This window comes from Prinia subflava, chromosome 1 (assembly GCF_021018805.1).
Source record: "Prinia subflava isolate CZ2003 ecotype Zambia chromosome 1, Cam_Psub_1.2, whole genome shotgun sequence".
In the NCBI taxonomy this organism is placed as follows: domain Eukaryota; kingdom Metazoa; phylum Chordata; class Aves; order Passeriformes; family Cisticolidae; genus Prinia; species Prinia subflava.
Window position 1 is genome coordinate 16028122 of NC_086247.1, and position 20637 is coordinate 16048758.

A 20637-nucleotide genomic window follows, 5' to 3' on the forward strand; every position below is an offset into this window, starting at 1 on the left:
GGTAAATGAATGGGATGAGGGCAAATTATATGCTAACTGCAGAGAAATAACTGAATATTATATTAAGCTACTAGCTTCTTTTAGTCTATAGAATATATCAGGCTAAATCTGATTTAATTTTAAATTGATATCAATGCAAAATACTTTTCAAGTTAATGATGCTGTTGATATTAATTTAACCTATGCCTTGGGGCAATTGCCCCAGTTTGAAATGAATACATCTGCATAATTTCAAATTTATGGCAGCATTGATGAGATCTTTGCTTTGCTCTTCAACATTATGAATAATATGAATATTATGAAGCATGTAGGAATCAATACCCTGAAATATTTTAAAATTTGCATGATCACTAATACTGCAAATCTCTGGGTTTGCAGAAAAAGAAAGAAAAAAAAAGAAGGAAGTTTGCAGATTACGACACCATGGTTCCATTACCAAAGCTGTATTTCAACGTGAAAACATCACAAATTACCAACAAATATAAGCAACTTATTATCCTTGCTCTGCTTCTTGTGGTAAAGGGGACATTGCCACTCCTTCGACTCCTCCATTTAGAGAAACTAAACCCAGACTGCCACTTTCCTGATTATGGGAGTACTTTACCAACTTTCTGTGTAGTAGAAGTAACTGATAGTTAAAAACAAGGACTAAGGGTAATTAACATCAAAGAAAAAAATGCAGGAAGAGAGGCATACATGTTACAGTGATAAAGAAATTTTCAGTTCTGCCACTCCCATAACAAACCCTCTTCTATTTTGATTCTATTTTACATCCTATTTACCATGCTTGCAACATGGAATTATGTGCATTTTGTAATTGAAACAGTCCCTACATTAAAAAAAAAACAACAGAGCACACCACATTTTGTGTCCTCAAAATCTCTTGCTGCTGCCCGTAGAAGCTTCGTGTCTGTGGCAGCAGGACAGGCAGCAAGTTGAAATGAATAGCACGGCCTGATGATAATGAGAGAGCTACAGCAAGCCTTTGTATGGCTCAATTTATATGCAAAATCTCCATCTTCTCCAGATTGCTGCTCAAAGACCTATTTGCAATAGTTCTCCTGAGCTGTAATTTTTCCTTAGAGATAGCACTAAATTATGGGATTTCTAAATTAGTGTTATACTCAGAAAAATAGAAGTAGAATACAGATTCTAAGGAAACCTTTAAAAATGTCATGATACCTTCATGCCAATACCAATATTAAATCCTTTATCCTAGCCAATTCCAGAATGAGTAATTCATTCTACTGAACTATTTTGAAACAAAAGATATTTTCTAACCCAAGACACAATATCCTGATAATGTTCTTAATTTTAAATACTATGATGAATCTGTGATTTCAAGATATTACCCTGAGTGAAGACATTTTTGAAACAGACAAGTGAGGAAAAATTGGATTTGTCAGCTTCATAGAAATCATTTAGGTGATACTTAATGCGAAACAAAATGTAAGTAGTGCGCCACATGCTATAATGCGTTTTCAAAAGAGAAATTGAATTATATTTCTAGAATGACAAGGCAGTAGGTTTCGACCAGGAAAGGTTGCTGAAAGCAAGACTGTTGAAAGCCAAAATGCAAATAGACTAAACCCCAAGCAAACTCTGAACTGAGGAAAAAGTAACTCTGAGTTCTAAGATGATGTAGTATTAGTACAAACACCAAAGCACATTTAGCATACTAAAAGCTAATTAATTTCACCAGGTAAACATTATTCAAATTAAAACCATCTCAAAATATTGTTACTTTAATCAAAATAGTAATCTTTTTAAGAAATGGTCAAGGACAGATAAGAAGTATTTTATGCAATGAAAAAGTTTGAGGAAATAACAGATCAATGTATGAAACATAATGATAAAGTTATTTAACAATACAGCTCTTATCTGAATATGTTTCCTGCATATGATGTAAATAAATGATTATGTGAATCTAGTTGCCGTGGTGTGTCATGTTGACAACACGACTTCATGGAATACTTCTTCAGAACTGACTTTACAAGTGAATCTGTTTCAAATTCTATCCAGGTTATTTGTATGTATAGCTATATGTAACATTTAGCTTGAGAAACAGCTTACCTTTGAGATATTGCAGAGTGAATGAGTTATCATTATGAAGATGTATTTAACAAAGGGATGTCATATTTTTTGTTGTTTATAATGTAAAACTTCTTTTCTGAATTGTAATTTCTGAGAGGAAGTTTTTTCTTCCTGTCTGAAAACCTTGGAATGTCTTATAAGTTTTCTACATTCAAGAAGATTTTGAAACTTTAACAAGGCACACTTTGCGTCTTTTATTACCTTGTCTAATTATGGCTATCACACAGAAAAGCTGTAGTGGTCAAGTTCAGTGGGACTGTCTAGGCAACCTCTCGGAGGCTGTGGTTATGAAAAGGCCAGTTACCAGAAAGGACTATGTATCTTCAAACCTTTGGAATGAAATTTCTGTACTTTAAAGGCTTCCCACTGCTTCCTCAAGCTGAGTTAGACCTAACACTGAGTGAGATGAGGGGCCTTCCTCTCCTCTGATCCCAAGGATTCTGGTGCTGACACCAAGGACACATGAGACACTGCAAGGCCTATGCCTGTTCTAAGTGCTAGGAGGTACTTCTGGGTTAAAGGAGGATGCAATTGAAGAAACTCCTTGTTCTCTCTTACAAAAACTGGAAGGTGATCAGCATAATGAGAAGGGATGAAATAATAAACTTCTTTTGACAGATTTTTTTTTAAAGTATTTTTTTGTTTCCAGGCAGTTACAACCTCTTAGTGTTTCACGTATCTTAAAAATAATTTCTCCTTTCATGTTTTTTCCTTGAAAATGACGAAATTCATACCTTACGTCTAACATTTATAACTGAATAAAAATTTCACTTTTCTTCCAGTAATTTAGGTTTTCAGCTATAAAATCGTTAGATTTTATAGCAGAGTTTCAAAAGCACATGGGTAATGTCTGTTTTCTACTTACTGTACGATTAGCACTACAGATCTTAACTAGTCTTTAAATAAGCAGCATCATTCTTGAGCAACTAAAATATGAAAGGTCTTTTAAGAAGAAATTCACTACTTGAGCCCTCTAGACATTCTGGTAATTGTGCTTCCATCTTCTACTGTATACCGTGGAAACTGTTGACTCAGATGATTTGAAATCCTCTAAAATGACCTGAGGCCAGTGTGGTTTTGACACAGAAAACAGACAACTAAAAAGAATAATATCAGAAAGAGCTGATATGCTCATGTAGATATGTGGATTTACTTCACAAATTAGGGGTTTTTTTAATTGTTCTTCTTACAGAGGTCATTTTTTCAGAAAAAAATTCTAGATGGTTCATGTTCAAACGGAAAGCCTGTGTTGTGATGCATGTCTTATATATTCCACATACAAGGTACATATTTTTTAAGGGTAGGGAGATATTGAAATGAAAACACTATTAAACTGGAAGCAATCAGGATCCTCTGATTCAAAGAATTACAGAATTTTAATGAGTAGAAATTTGAAAAAGATAGTAATTGCATTGTTAAGTGAAGATTATGTAATTATCAATAGGTCATTCAAATGGATCCAGGATTAGTTAGGACTAAAATATATAGAATGGATCCATTATAGACCAGAAATGGATAACATTTTGGAAGGAATTTCACCAGGAAGTGAGGTGATGTATTTTGATTTCTTGAATTCAACACATGGATTGATATGTACCATGACATCTTTTTCTAAATCCTTGTAAAAAGTTTATCCTTTATTTATTCCAGTGTTGTGGTGAAAAAGGCCACTTCAGTGTTGTGTGATGCTCTGACATGTACAAATTGAGAATGGTTGTAGCTATAAACAATAACTAGCATTTCTGGACACTGCTGAAACTTGGAATTTGAGTTTTGGCTATGAGCCAAAAGACTGCAGTGCTGAAAACAGCACTGGTTTTTGAAGAGCAAGCGAGAATATTTGATGTTGCAGTCAAACTCTTGAGGTGTTCTGGGGATTGTTTTCCTTTTATACCACCATGACCAGACTGATCTCAGTAAAGACTGAAGTAGAAAGTGGTGCAGAGAGAAGAATGTACTTTTCCAAGGAAAGATATCATACTAGTTTGACTTTGCATAACCAAAAATACACTTGGCCCACCTATTTTCAGGAACAGTTTATGTCTGAGACATTTTCTCTTACCTTTACAATTTTAAAAAGTTTTTAAATACAATCCTTGTAAACATATACATAGAAATATAGAAAATAATAAGTTTTATTTCTTTATTCAGCCATAATAATTTTAATCATCAAGCACAGTAAGTCCTTATTCATCTGGAGCTTGATATCTAATAATATACTTAAGCTTTTGTTTAAACACAACTAAATAACAGTTCTAATAGCTAAATAGTCACATAAATTGTAATTTTGTTGAAAAATTACTTATATCAGCAATGTAGCAATGCAATGAAACAGCTGCTAACGAAAGTTTGTAATTCCTGATTTTATTAAATCACTTGATTTCTAAATATCTTTGATTTCACAGAAAAAGCAGCAAAAGTTTAAACAAATCAAAATTTTTATTCTTTACTCTCAATCTAATTTTTGATGCTTCAGAACTAATGTACCAGAGTTACCAGTGAAGCTTTCTCAACTCTATTAAAAAATGTTCCTTAAAACTGTGAAAGAGGGAGGATCACAGCATAAATTTGACATGCTAATCTACAATTTATCTCCAGTCTGTAGAACTGATTAATTTAGGTATTGTTGCCTTTTTAAAACAGCACTGTTGACTACAACAGTAGTCAACTCTACCATAACTGTAGACTTTATACTTAAATCCTCTTGTAAATATAACATAGGAAAGCAGAAATATGCAGACTCGTTCCAGCTGAAATTATACATTTTTACTAATGTCTCAACATATTCCCAGTACCTTTTTGTAAAAGTTGCTAATGTAAGAGAAGGCAGAGCATTACATTAAAGAAGCGAGAGACTTAAAATGGAATAAACTACTGAGAAAAAAAAGAGACACAAAATTATAATGAAAAGTTTTAGCTTATATATACATACAGACTATTATAATAAGAGTTAATAACTCAATTTTCCTAATATAAACTCTATGTAGAGAGAAGAAAACGTTATAATGAAGCCTTGTTTGATTGTCCTTGAAATAGGGTAGATACTCCAGAAATCACATCATCACTGTAGTCCTGTCTATGTAGTGTCATATGTCTTTTAGTAAATATTTGATTAATTGATAAAGAATAAATGTTTTTCAGGATTTCCTGATGCTATCCCCAGCTAGCAAACTTACTGCAGCAAAACTTACTGCAGCAGAATGTTGGACTGAGTATTCAGGGTGCTGAGACATGAATAAGAAGTCTGGACATCTGTAAACTTCCTTGCTCCTGACTCAATTTTTTTTCTTCTTTATAGCCATCTGTTTACATCTGGCTAATATATCAATTCAGATAACATCTGATAACCAAGTCAATGTTAACTGCAAATGTGCTTCAATTGTTGTGAAATATCTGATGAAATATCTGATGAAAATAGGGGGTTTTTCCCTGAATGAAAACACATTTTTCTAAACTTGTTGAGAAAAAATTAAAACCCATATTTTTCTCCTCATTTTTCTTGCTCACCTTTATTTTGCAGGGGAAAAAGGAGGAAAAACCTGAAATGTTCATTAGTTTGGTAGCGTCTGTCCAAAAAACCCATGGAAAATTAACCTTAAAACAGGAGGTATTTGTCTGTCAATTGACACTGACAATTTTTTTTCTCCTTATACATTAATGTAGAACTCTATATCACATGATTGAGCATGTCAGATATAGACCAGAGGACAGATTTCTGGTATTCCCTACCATTTCACACTGTGTTAACAGCCTACTTGTATAACATATATTTCTTTGACGCTGTTTAGCTCTTCTAACACACCAATCTGTCACTCTTTAAAGAAGTTTTGCAAAGATCTCTGTAAGATATATGATCTTTCAGTGAGTTAGCACCACAACGAACACTTCATAAGCTCTGTCAAACAGTGATTTGTGTGGTACTGCAGCAGGCTTTTCCTAGAACATTTTTCTTTTTCTCAATAAAAGCAGAGAGTATTGAAAGTATTTAAAAGTAGAAGCTGACAGGGCATTGTTCAAGACATTTTTCAGTACAGAAATACCAGTAAGTTCAGAGACGACTGTCACAGCTGTTTCAGTATTAACCTATCATATGGATATAGCCAGAGAAATGGTGGCTTACACAGATGTTTAATGTGAAGTTAATGCAAAACCTTGAGTTATTTTAATAATAATCCTTTCTCTTCTGTCAAATTATGACCACTTCTATTCAATCCAATTGCAAATTAGTCCAGAGAGGAATGACCCACAGAAGGTAACATGAAGGGATAGAAATAAAAGCAGTTCTTACTCTGGCTGCCAATATGAAGGTTGTCTATGTTAATTCTAGCTTATTTTAGTTACAAAAGGAAGCTTTGAAAAAAGAAAGTTTATATGTTTACGTCACATGAATTACTCAGCAGTTGCTTTCCATCATTACATCTATAAAATAAAATTAAATGCTTTTTAATACTTGCGTCTCAAACTAGTTTTTTAAAGCAGGAAAAACAAAGCAAGTTGATGGATCTCTGATCCTACGAGACTCAGACTAGAAACTGCAAATAACACTTTTTGACATTAAAATGTCTGCGGGAAAAGAAAATTATACCCATAATAGTCCATAACCCAGAATCAATAGTGTCTTGAATCATTCACATTTATATGTTATTTACTTTTTCACTATTAAAAAGAGAAAAAGAGTGTTTACTAGCCACTTTTCCTCGAGATCCAGAAAGGATAGTTTATATAAATCAGTGCCCACTATGCCAAGTGATACTTGATTATGGAAGAATGTTGGTACATCAATCAGCTTCAAAGTTATTTCTTTCTTCAGACATTTGAAAACACTTCTGCATAACAAAATCATGTTTCATCAAACAATACACTACTTTCACTCTCCCATGCTTTGGAATTCTGAAAATGTTTTTCCAAATGTGCCAGGGAACTTGGGAACTTGCCTCCAGCATAAGGCAAGGCACACAAAATTTGAGACTCAAGACATGTTCTCTAAGAACTGCACCAACCCATGCAACGAAGGTGATAATAGAATGCTGAACACCAACACGAGGAAGAAATCCTTTACTGTGAAGGTGGTGAGACACTGGAACAGGTTATCCAGAGAAGTTATGTATGGCCCAATCTTGGCAGAGCTCAGGGCCAGGTTGGATGGGGCTTAGAGCAACCTGCTCCACTGGAAGGTGTCCTTCCCTATGTTAGGGATGTTGGAACTCGATGAACTTTAAGGTCCAGCCAAATCAATCTCTGATTCTGTGATTCTAATGTTAATTCTTGCAACAGGAAAATGATAGCATAATGCTGAAATAAAATAACAATTAGTTGATTGCTTCTCAAGTGAAGGACATCTGGATATTCTTTAAAAATGAAAAGGAAATTTGGACTAGGTAGGAAAAGCAGATTTTAAATTTTTGTGTTTGCAGTATAAAGTACATCCATGGGGAAAGATGAGTTTTGGAAGGTACAATATTGTGGGTGCACATCTCAGCACTGATTCATGAAACATAAAAAAATCTTGAAATCTATGAAACATAAAGAAAAATCTTTATGGAATATAAGTTATTCAAAGGTTTTGTGCTTGGTCTTGATGAGTGGCCTGTGGCAGATGTTTATTCACATTGCTATCCATTAGTTTGATCACACCATCTTTCTTGGTTAATGAATCACCATGTAAGTAATTTGGACAAGATCAGTAATGTTCTACTATTTCACCTTATGAAATCGAGTCAATAGGCCATAATGCATTTTAGCCCTGTGAAATTATCAGGGCAAGTACCATTAAAAGGAGAATAATGCAAACATCCTTGATCTAGTATTTTTAAATGTTCTCTCATCTGGATATTTTTAATGAAAAATTCATATTATACCTGAGATGAACATTAACCAGAGAGACCTTTTCTAGTAAATAGGACTTCATTAGGTAGACTTCATCTGCTTTGGACCTTGAATGTATGACTGTGTTTAGAAAAATGACTCAGAGAATAGCACTTTATTATGCAAGGATTTGTATTTCTGAGTTGTATCATAAACACTTAAAAATTATCAAAATAAAGGAGTTATTAATAATATTAATAAAGGAGTATATTTTTAAGCATAATTTTTCTCTTGCTTAATGTATCAATGCTGTTTTCAGCTATATTTTGAATGCACTATCTTTGATACAGTCTGATGTAAGCAAAAGAGATTACACTTCCCTCATAACCTTGAGTGAATATTTTATTTCAGTATTTTGATAAAACTATTTTGATAAACAGTAAGAAATGTTGTATTTTAGAATGAAAAATTTTTAGCTCACAATTTTTAGCTCATTTTTTCTACATTGCCACAAATTTGCATTCTTCAGAGTATGAATAAATATAATGGCAGATATACAATGTAATAAAACATGTCTAACTGAATAAACTGTATGGCAGCCATATATAGCCTGATACGCTGGTATGCCATGAAGCATTCACAAAAATACTTTAAATGGAAGCTTGGAGTAAGAGTTTTAAATTTCAGTTGATGTTCTGAGACATTGTCATATAAAAGCCTGAAGAGTTTGCGTCTTCTAAAAAGATGATTTGTTATAAAAATAAGAACATTCAGAAAACTTATCTAGTATTAGCTCAACAAAGGCACTGCCAATCCACCATGTATCCTACCTATTGTGCAATATTCTCAACCCACCAGCTGAGATGCACTATGAAATGTAAAAAAGGCCTCTGAAGAGTTGGGTAATGTCCTCATGAAATCCTAGAAAGCGGATTATGGTCTTTTGCCATCAAATACAATAAGGGCATTAATTCTATCCAGAAATGGCATGCTGCAAAAACAACTCTGATACAGACTTTGGAGAAAACAATGATTTCATCTTCTAAAGGAAAATGTTAAATAACAAGACCATCTAAATGAAAACTAAAGTACAGAACTACGGTCATCTTTGTTTCTCAATTTTTTTTCTTTTTCTTCTTCTTCTAGACCAGAAGCATTTAGAACATAAGCACAGGAATATAAGTCTAAATTTGTTAACATGGCTTCTGTAACCAATGTTGTTACATGTTTTTCATACCATCAGTAATGGTGGAAGCCAGACTGAAATTTCACTGTAAGAGGCAATGTGGCCTTTGGGTAAAAGAAGCAGGTAGTCAATGAAGTGATCCAACTGCCCCAAATATTTGGACTTCTAATGGGACACTACAGTGTCTCCTAATTGTAATTCTACACATAAGCATATATACAAAAATAGATATATACAAAGTATATGGAATAGATATGAAAAATTGAAATATTCTTACCTCTGAGGTATATCCAAAAGGAAATGCTTCTTACTCTGCCAGGTCATGCAATAGCTCTGAACGTTTCAGGTGCCACCTAGTGCCCAGTTCTCCTATGCCAAAGTTCGTTTCAGGAGAAAACTGCTTTTCTTTGTGCCCTTTTAAAACCACTGTCCAACAACATGTCTATGACATCCCATATCCACATCTTATGCTTTAAATTCCACATTTAAACTCTGAGTGATTCACAGTACAAGAAGTAACTATCTCTTCTTCTTCTTTTTTTTTTTTTTTTTTATTCTTTTTTTCTTCTTTCTTTCTTTCTTTCTATTTTAAAACAAATTGAGTAGTTCAACATACCACGAGTTCTGTCTTCATGTCAGGACATAATTTGAGAATGTCTGTGGCAGGGAAACCTTGGCTAGTAAGTCAGACGTGAAGCATGATTGATTAGCCATGTGGTTGTATCCTCAGACTACACACTGGTCCGTTCAGATGACTTTGGCCAATGGGAAGGTCAAAGACAAGTTACATTCTTTTTAAGGCTAGCCAATATCTAATTTATAATAACTATATTATATTAAAACAAATATAATAAAATATTATAATAAAACATCTTCAGATTATTCTTTGTAACAGCTGAAGAGTCAGTACATTAAATAGCAATGCCTGTCAGTGCTCACTGAAACTTGTATTTCTTCTTTCTTCCTTTGGAAGTCCCAGTACTTTTACATTGAATGTGCTACTTTATTCTGTTTTCTAATTTCAGAAATTTTGTCATGTTGAATTTAAAAATTATGCATCTTTCTAGTATTTTTGTTACACCTTGGAACAAAAAATGGAACCCTAATTTCAGTAGGAAACGAGATATGCTGGTAAATCAAATATGTAAAATTCATTACATTTATTTCATGTATGTATATATTATTGTTTGTAAAATTTGTGTGGAGATGCTGCCTATATAATAACACACAACTTGTTTGTGCTGTGACGTCCTTCTTCAGTGACTAAACTGATTTTTTTCTAATTTTTTAGCTTTTTACATATTTGGTTACTGTAAATTCTCCATGTGAGAACAGCCATACTTCTATTACCTAGCATAAGATAAAATGAGATATTGAGGGTAAGGTGGAATGAAAAGAGGTAATAAAATGAGGCAGCTGTTGTCATAATATTTCAGAAACTGAAAACTAAACTCTTTTATATAACTCTAAAAGACCTAGTAAGAAATATAAATTGTAGAAGGATTATCAATAAAGTATAATTTTTAGGATTATTTTTTACTTTAGGTTGTCCTGGGGTCTGAAATAATCCTTTCTCGGTAATTTCAACAGCCTCTTCCCAGCTGCCTCCAAAATACAGCCATATTAAAAAAGTACTCAGAAAACATTGCAATCTAAGTGGACAAATCCCATTTCGACACATACATAGGCATATCTGTACAGCTTTTGCATGGCAGGCAGGGTGCATCTGTCTGGGCTTCATCCACATGAGAAGCTGAACAGCCATCACATGTGGCAGATACAGCATCTGATCTGATACGGCTTCAGATCATACGGACTTGGCTGAATAGTTTCACAACAGTGTGGATGCAGCAATCTCCGTGATACTTGCAACTCTACATCCAGGCCAAAACTTCATGTTGTTTCCAATGGTCTTCCTCAGACCATGCACTACGTGCATCTACCTTCCAGCCATACTCAGGATTTAATTGGTGCCCTCAGCAGCAGTGCAGGAATTTACTGCAGCTAAAGCTCTGTTCAAGTGGATTTTGGTAAAGGCAAGTAAGCGTGGCTGGTGCTGTTAACTGTATAGCTTTGCTGGCTCTCTGGTATTTGCCTGCTTGTCATTCCCTTCAGGTTGCCCTTCAGAAGTGTGCCTGATGGGGAAATACCAGGTTTAACCATATCTACTGAAGCATGTAGTCATCTTTCTGTGGGTTTCACTTGGTTCCAGGTTATGTTGCCCTGTGGTTAAATTAGTGACTGCCATTATTTTTTTTGCATGGTCCTTCAGCTCTAGTGCCTCTAGTGCTGTTCTGCATCTGCAGCTGATTTAAACAGATATCCTGAACACTGCATTGCATGTGAAGGGAATCCATTGCAAACCCTGGACATTCTTCATGCTCACTGTATTAATGTGACTACAATATTGTAATTATCCCGTGTTTCCCTCACATATCCTGGAGGGATTTTTTTCTTTACTTCTTCTTGCTTTCTTGCTGTTCCCTTGCTTGTAGAAGAATTATATTAATGCAGTTCTTACTAGATTCTGAAACAAGTTTGTTCCTATTAAAATAGTATATGATTCTATGCTATAAATAGAAACATTCTTGTCTTACTGGCAAGGAAGAAAATTTCAGTGATTGTTTCAATGTACTTTGAAACAAAATCAAAATCAGTATAAAAAATCTACATTGAAAGTTCCCTCAAGACAGGGTTTTCTGTCATTTTTTGGCATAAAAGCAATCCCAAAAGGGAAAAAAAAACAAAATCAAGTCCTTCATTAAGAAATAGGTAGGAAACCACAATGTAACTAGCTGTATGATCTTTATTGAACAGAAGAGACCCTCAGTGAGGTTACTATTGCAGATACATTAATCAAGAAAAAGCAATTAGAACAGGAAAAAAGCCCCAAACTTCTCACACTTTCTCTTGCTTGAATATTCATAGTTAAGACACCAGAATATGACAGTCTATTACTGTTGTAAACAAAAGTGAATTTCAGAATAGTGACTCTTTGTTCTGCACTTGCATCTTAAGGTGACAGCTTTGTTGGAATCAGGGGATAACCATTTTTGTTGTTGAACTTGTAGAGAGGAAAGACCTGGATTTTGGGGGAGGCAATTTTTAAAATTCATTAACTGTTTTAATATATCTCTGCTGTTTATGATAGATTTTTTTCAAAGCATTCATTTATTTGTCTTTACTCTCTGTATTTTATATTTTTGTGCTATTAAATTCACATTTCAGTATTAAGATTTTCACATTTTTTTCCACTGCACTTACACTGCCTACTCCAAATTTATTAATTAACATATATAAGGGGCTGAATTTCTGGGAATTAAAGTCTTTAAAGGAGTGGGTCCACTCCTGCTAAGCAGAACTCTCCCGGATATATTTTACTCACAGCTTTTTATAGAATTTAAATTGGCATTATTAAGAATTAATTCAATAGAAAATTATTGAACAGCATTGAAGGATATTTTAAGCTTCATATTTTAACATTATGGGAAAAGAAAAAAAGAGGACAAATATGTTCATACATACCTTGTTTACAAAACTAAATTTAGGACAAAGAAAATTCCTGCTTGGAGAGAGATTGAAACAACTGGGGCAGCTTGCTTTGAAAAAGAGATGAGAAATAATACAGAAAAATGAAAAAAAAAAGTGGGAAGGTATAAAAAATTCAATTATGCTTATTTTCAGACTACATGAACAAGGAGAAGTTCAACCAAACTACAAGATGGCAAATTTAAAAGGAAATACTTTTCCACCCTTCATATCATTAGTGATTATCAAAATGTCACTGAAGTCAAGAATCTGTGCAGAGCTGAATAACAATTACAATCTAGTTTGGTGATTCCTATGTTTCCTGACAGATTACAATCTTGGGGTAACAATCTGTAGCTTTAGATGTCAGGGAGTTGGTAGCACAGCGTCACATTCAGTTTGAAAATAGACACTGCCTATCAAAGAAGACAAATGCAGTTACTTGGTAAATTATCTTCCTCTCATCCCCAAATAAGGCACTTGTAGATGTTCAAAATGAAAATACTCACAGAATAAATCAATATACTTAAAAGTGTACATTTTTTTTCTACTTTCTTATCTAGAATCAGGAATAAAATGGCTTGAAGGGTTAGAAATAATAACATACTCCCAGGCCACTTTCCTAAAGTTAAAAAGTTAATGAAAAATGCCAAGAATTCCTTTTAGATGAGTCATATAGTATTGCAACTGGAAAATTAGTTTTATTTTAGAAGGAGGGTGATTTTTAATCAGTGCTTTAAAATATAATGTAATTTCTCAAGAATAAATTGCCTTCTGTGGGTGATTCTTGGTGAGACAGCTGTAAAAGTAAAGGAAGCAATTTTAGGTAGTGACATTGCTAATCTTTATATTTCTTATTTCAAAGGACAGGGAATCTTTGTGTGACCTTTTTAAAAAGCCCTAAGAGATACAGCCTTCTGAAAGAGAAGTTGAAAATGAAAACATTGTGTACAAGCTGAGTTTCCAAGTTAATACCATATGATTCATATGATAACCAAAATCCACAGGATGGTACTCTTACCTTCATTTTGACATGCTGTGATGACAAATAACAAATTGAATAGCCTTGAAAACTGTTAGAGGATTTAAAAGAAATTCTTTTGCTCAAATGTGAGGGAGTAGCTGTAGCACTGCCTTCTTTGTAGAGCTTGCAAGCAGATTTGAGGGCAGGGGAGTGTTGTTTCAGCACAGAACACTTAAATGAAGCAGTGGTAAAAGTATCAGTTCATTAGGTGAGCTTTGAAGTGACCAAGGTGAGATAGGCTACTTTCCTACTTCTGTGTTGTGTCATTGTGCAAGGTAATGAACGTCAAATCCAAACCCCCAGTTTATTTTGCAAGAGAATGCAGGGAATAGCAGCAATGACATCAGCAACTAATATGCATGTTTAAAATATTCACATCAAAACATGACTGGTAAACAAAAACTTGCAAATTAACTCATTGTTAGCATATATTTTATATATAGTGTTTATATATGCACGGATATATAAAGAATGCATTTATGATTATAGTGGTTTCTGCCTTTTAATAACTGTTACATAATTTTGTTTTATGGCTAGTATCAGAAATCTAGTAGTATATCCCAGTACTTGGTGGTTATGGGCATTGAAGCTTGAGGATGATGTAATGAATGCAATGAATGTTGGGAGACACACTGATTGTTTAATAAGCGTTTATATTTTTTTCTTTAATTGAAACCTATAACAGCTTAGATATTTAAATATGTTGTGCACACACTCATGAGCACATCAGGGCTGCTGAAGAATGTTTTAGTCACATGGAATTCAGGAAAAGAAATTAAACCAATACATATAGAACACTCTCTTCTTCCATAATTTTAGTTTTTAGATTTGGGGAATTTGGTATGAATCCAAATACCTAATTTGCCTCTTCCCCATTAGCACTAGGCTGATAAGTATACTTGGTAAAAGCTTTGAAGGGCTAAGGATGAGTTTATGAAACATCTTTTGTTCATACTTGCACAAAAACTGTGTTTTAGTGTCCATTAACTAAAGGACTTGGGTAGTAAATGGCTGAAAATGTTGTAATCGAGCTATTTATGATACTGAAACACCAGTCAAAAGGGTACACAGTTGAAGTGTAAGTACCAGCTACTGAAACTGAAATTAATGGCCTCAGAGATCAGACTGAGAGCAGCTGTGAGTCATTTTGGATTCTCAGTGGTTTAAAGCTCAGTATTACAGAAGTTACCAGACCCGTGGTATTTCACATGATTAAATTAACTAATTCTTTGCTCAGAAATCAGTTACCCACAGTATCTCATCTGTTTTCTTCATTATCTAAGATCTATTAAATCATTAAACAGCTTCCTGATCATGCTCAGGCTTATGCTTGTTAAAATTTTCTCTCATTCTTGATTAATTTTATTTTTTCATCCAAATTTTTTTCAATTTGAACCTGATGCGCTTTCATGTTTGCATTACAGTTTTGTTTATTTTTTTGCATTTGTATAACTGGAAAGTCAGAAATATATCAAGTTGCTTTGTTCCTTGTTCGTATGTAAAGATTTCTTTTGTATCAGTTTAATAAAAAATATTAATATATGGATAGCTGGAACTTAAGGAAAACCTCATGCTTATTTTCATTTACCTTTATATATGTGGGTACTTAAGCAAATGTTAAATACACAAAGTCAGCAATGGATTTTCAGTGTTGAGAGTTGCATAATACCCATTAAAACACACTATTTGTCCAAAGATGCTTTAATTTATGTTCTATATTCTTAAGCAAAATGAAACATTTATTTATAACAACATTTTAAGTATAAGAACATTTTAAGTCATAAATACATATCTTTTCCAGAATTACAGAGTAGTTCCTGTGGCAATCCAGGAGTTCCACCAAAGGGTATTTTGTATGGTACAAGATTTGATGTTGGTGACAAGATCCGGTACAGCTGTGTAACTGGGTACATTTTGGATGGACACCCACAGCTTACTTGCATAGCCAACTCTGTCACTACAGCATCATGGGACTTCCCTGTTCCTATCTGCAGAGGTAAGGCAAATCCTACAGTCATGTTCTTGACTATATACATTATTATTAACCATTTTAATGTCTGTATTAAGCTTTAAGCTATGATTAAAGAACATCTCTTTTGAATATTTTGATATCTTGCTCACATATATGATGCAACTCAGCATATATGCCTACTGATTTTTTAGGTCAATATTCTACTAAAAGTATAGTTATCATTTATTTTAAAATATAGGTTATGTAATGAGAGCTAGAAACCTAATAATAATTAGAACGTAAATGTCTGTGTACAGCATACTTGCAGTTATGGGAATGCAGATTTGGGATCTGTTAGTGGTTCCTAAAAACTGGCTTTTTGTCTAGTGGTTATTGAGCAACTATTTGTCAACTTGGCTATTGAGCAAACAAAAATATGAAACTGCCAAAACAATTGAGTTACAGGGTCTTACCTCACTCTCAGTCAGGTTTGATTATCTTAAGATCTTTATATAGGATATCTCTTGTATTCTAACAAACATTGTAGGTCAAGTCCTTTTCTCTTGCTCCTATTAGAAATATGGCTGTAGTAACGAATTCTGTATTACAGGTAAATCTTATTTTGTGAGAGAAATATTGTTAAAGATAAATAATGTTTGCAGAGCAGCAAATGGAGGTTATGTAGATAAAATTAAGGCACTATCACTGCTATACACAACCGAAGAAAATATGTCAGGTAACCTTGGGATCAGTTTTTAGATTCACAAGTTAATTTCACAGAATGACATCTTTATATTTGTCCAAAAACATTCCAGCTGAAATTACCATTCCAATAAATACAGATTGGTTAAAACATGATTGACCACCACTGCAAAAAATTAATTATGTAGGAGAAAAGTGTGTAATTCGAAATATCATTCTTTCATTTCCTATTCCTGGCTTAGAGCTATTTAATATGTTTATCCATGGTCCTGAAAAAATAACAGACTTATATTTAATAGTACTATTTTCCAGTTAAAAATATTTATTATTTCTGAATCTTCCACTCTTACTTCCCAGAAAAATGCTAACTAATAATGAAGGAGATATAAAATCAAGGTATATACCCAAATTTTGTTTCTGGAGATGAGAATGCAAAAGACATGATGAGAATATGTTAACTTGCAGAAGATTTATATTTGTAACAAAATGGAAGTCTAATGCATTCCATTGCTCAAATTCTCAGTCTGTTAATTTTGAAATAAATGGCATAAGAAATTGTATTCTTGAATTAGTTACACATTCTTCTTTTTGATACAACATTTTTCAGGAGATCTCTGGATAAATTTGGGTTTTGCTCCAAGAGGAAATGAAAATATACAGTGTAAATTTGAACTAGTATGATAAACTCACAAAGTAGTCCTTGGTTAGATATTAGTAGTTTATAAGAAGAATACTACATGAGAATATGAAAACCATTTTTTTAAACTCATAATTAGAAAGGCCATTATCTCTATAGTGTAATTTCTTAAGGCAAAATAAAGTTAACAAATTGGAAAGGATTCAGAAAAAGAAGAAACAAGTTCTGTTAGGTTTCAAAATTGTCATTTTGTCTGAAGGACTCAAACTTTTCCATGTATGTGAAAGAGGATTAAGACAACAGCTTGATTAACTGCAGAAACTCATGCAGAAGGAAAACATTTTTTTGAGAAGACAATTCTTTAATCAGTAGCAGTGAGGAATTTAAGGGGTAAAAGTTTGATGAACAAAAATTCTAAAAAAACCCCAAGGTACATATTTAAGTAGTGGTGGTTACAAATTACTGAAACATAACCTAAGAATGTGACAGATTCTTGATTTAAGTCTTAACATAATGGCTTAAAACTTTAATGCACAAATTGCTATTAACGTATTTTTGGGCCATGTGCAATAAAAGAAAAATAACCAATTCTTTTCAAGAGTTCCTTCTGTGAGTCAATGTTTTATATCAGAAACATCCAACTTGACGTATAAAATGGACCTTTGTGAGTCTCTCCTAATTTTGCTTAATACAATTATCCAACACAAAATTCTGCAAAAGGTTGTTAAAAGTGATTATGGACTAATGAACTTCTTATCTCTGTCTCACTGTTTGCAGTGGAGACTCTTTGATTAAGTGCTCATCCTTAAAGATCTCCTGTGATAAATGTCTTACTGTTCCCTAACAATGGTCATTACATCTAGCACAAAGGATCCTGACACAAGCAAGAACAGAAAAAAAGTATATTTAATATTAATTTTAGGGTTGTTTGTTTGCTTGTTTGTTTTTACATTTCCCAAAAAAATTGTATTTGAGGCACAGAGAAGTCAGCAGACTTAAGATCATAAATGTCTGCAGATCATTGGTGTGTAAATATCATTCTCATCTGCCTCTTGTAATTCAAGTAATAATTAAAAAACAAGTAACAAGTAAAAAACAAAAAACAAGAACAAGTAAATTTGAGGAGGTTTTTTTCTTATTACTTTAGATAATTCTTCTTACATCACCTTCACTTTAAATGGAGAGATGAGGAAGAGGTCATGCAATGTGATTGTTATGGATTGAGGTCTCAAAGTGTGGAATTTCATTGGAAACCACAGTGTTTTGTAATGTCACAAGCATATACATAGGATACCCTAATAAATGCTTTAATTTTTAATTTGTTAAATTATACCAATATTTACATTTTTAAAGTTATATATTTTAGGGCCACATTTTATTAATGAAGAAAAGAGTTATTCCTCAAAGAAGTTCTTATTCCTTTACTTGGGTCCATAGAATTTTATTAAAAAATCAGCAGACATATTTAATGATTGCTTTATTTCATATCCTCTTTCTAGCTAAACATTGTCTGAATGCATAAAGGTTTTCACTGGCATGTTTTGGTATTCATTAAAATATTGTTACTTTATTAGATTTGCTGGAAGTATAAAAAAACAAAAACAAAACCAAAAAACAACCCGAATTATAAGAAAGTTAAATAGTATTTATTTTTTGTGGTCAGCTATGTGGTGGAGTTGCTCTCTATGTGAGACAACACTTGAAATGTACTGACATCTGCCATGGGGTGGATGTCAAGCGAGTTGAGAGTTTATGGGCTCAGATCAAAGAGCAGATTAATAAAGGTGACACTGCTGTGGATGCTTACTACACGCTGCCTGGCCAGGTGGAGGAGGAGGATGCTTTCTCCAGGCAGCATGAAGTAGCCTCAAAGCCGTCAAAGAGGCTTTGAGGCTCTTAAGAAAGACTTCGTCTACCCTGCCATCTTTCCTGGAGGAGCAACACAGCAAAGCACAAATAGTCTAGGGTGTTCCTTTGAAAGTACTGATGACAATTTCCTGTCACAGGTAGTAGAGGATCCCACAAGGAATAGTGAGCGGCTCAACCTTGTATTAACAGCATCTCCTCATTGGAGATGTGAAGTTTGGGGCAGCCTTGGCTGCAGTGATCATGAAAATGTGGATCTATGGAGGAAGGAGGAAAGGAGGAAGCAGGACAGCAGGACTACAACCATGGACTTCAGGAGAGATGATGTTAGCTGCTTCAGAGATGTTCTTAGAAGAGTCCCATGGAAACACGGCCCTGCAGGGAAGAGGGGTCCAAGAGAGTTAGTTGATATCCAAAGATGACTTCCTCCAGAACCAATAATGATGCATATCAATGAGCAAGAAATCAGGCAAAGGGGGAGAGAGATGTGAATGGATGAACAAAGAACTCCTGTCATTACTCAACCATAAACAGGAAATATAACAGGATATAAACAGGATAAAAAAGCAGGGATTGGAAGCAGCCTCTTGGAATGAATATAGAGAGATTGTCAGAGTAAGTAGAAATGAGGTCAGGAAGGCCAAGGCCCATTAGCAATTAAAGCTGGCCAAAGATGTCCAGGATAAAAAGAGGGGCTTCTTAAAACACATCAATAACAAAAGAAAAATAAAAGGGTAATATGGGCCCTTTGGGTAAATGGAGGGTGACACTTGTAACAGGGGATTCAGAGAACTCAGGGTTATCAAATGTCTTCTTTGCATCAGTCTTTACTGACATGATCAGCCCTCAGGGTTCTCTGACACAGACCAGAGTAAAGAAGTCTTGGAAGGGAAATTCTCCCTTGGTGAAAGAAAATTGAGTTAGACAACACCTAAGCAAACTTGACATCCACAAGTCCATGGGCTTTGACAGGATGTGTCCATGAGAGAGCTTCTGGACACTGTAGTGAGGTCACTTCCAGTCATCTTTGCAAGGTCATGGCTATCAGGAGAGGTGTCTGGAGACTGGAAAAAAAAGAAAATCTCACCCTGGTTTTCAAAAAGGGCAAGAAAGAGAACATGGGGAACTATTGGCCAGTCAGCCTGACTTCAGTCCCTGGAAAGGTGATGGAGCACCTCATTCTGAAGGCCATCTGTATCTATATGGATGACAAGAAGGCAACAGAAGTATTTAGCATGGATTTGCTAAAGGTAGATCAGGTTTGACCAAACAGATTGCCTTCTAGAGTGAAACAACCACCTGTATCAATGAGGGCAGAGCAGTGATATTGTCTACCTTGGCTGCAACAAGGCTTTCAACACTTCAACACTTTCAAAGTCCTTAGACAAAATCAGGAAGTGTTGACTGGATGAATGGACAGAGGTCAACTAAAATCTGTCTGAATAGCAGGGTTGTAATCATTGGCACAGGGTATAGGTGGCGGTTTGTCACTAGCATGTCCTCCAAGGTTCCATAGTGGGCCAGTGTTGTTTAACTTATTCATCAATGACTCCAATGAGGGGGCAGATGCTTCCTCAGCAAGTTCACTGATGACACAAATCTGGGAGGAGTGGCCAGCACCTGAATGCTGTGAGACCTTCAGAAAGACCTTGACACACTGGAAGGATGGACAGAGAAGAACTGTCTGAAATTCAACAAAGGCAGGCGCAGAGTCCTGCACCTGGAGAGGAACAACCCCATGGACCAGCACAGGCTGGAGGCTGAACTGGAAAGCAGCTCTGTGGAGAAGGACCTGGGGGTCCTGGTGGATGCCATCCTGGGCCATGTGCTCTAGCTGAGCCTGC

The 20637-nt window shown here is 34.5% G+C and overlaps 1 protein-coding gene across 3 annotated transcripts in view; it reads left to right on the forward strand.

The window, feature by feature from the left end:
- The window catches only part of CSMD3 (CUB and Sushi multiple domains 3), a 585345-nt gene that overhangs the window by 132915 nt on the left and 431793 nt on the right, over positions 1–20637 (forward strand). For all 3 annotated transcript variants that reach the window (XM_063423509.1, XM_063423591.1, XM_063423676.1), the window contains exon 4: positions 15439–15633. In XM_063423509.1, the coding sequence (XP_063279579.1) occupies positions 15439–15633 (195 nt within the window). The remainder of the gene's footprint in view (positions 1–15438; positions 15634–20637) is intronic.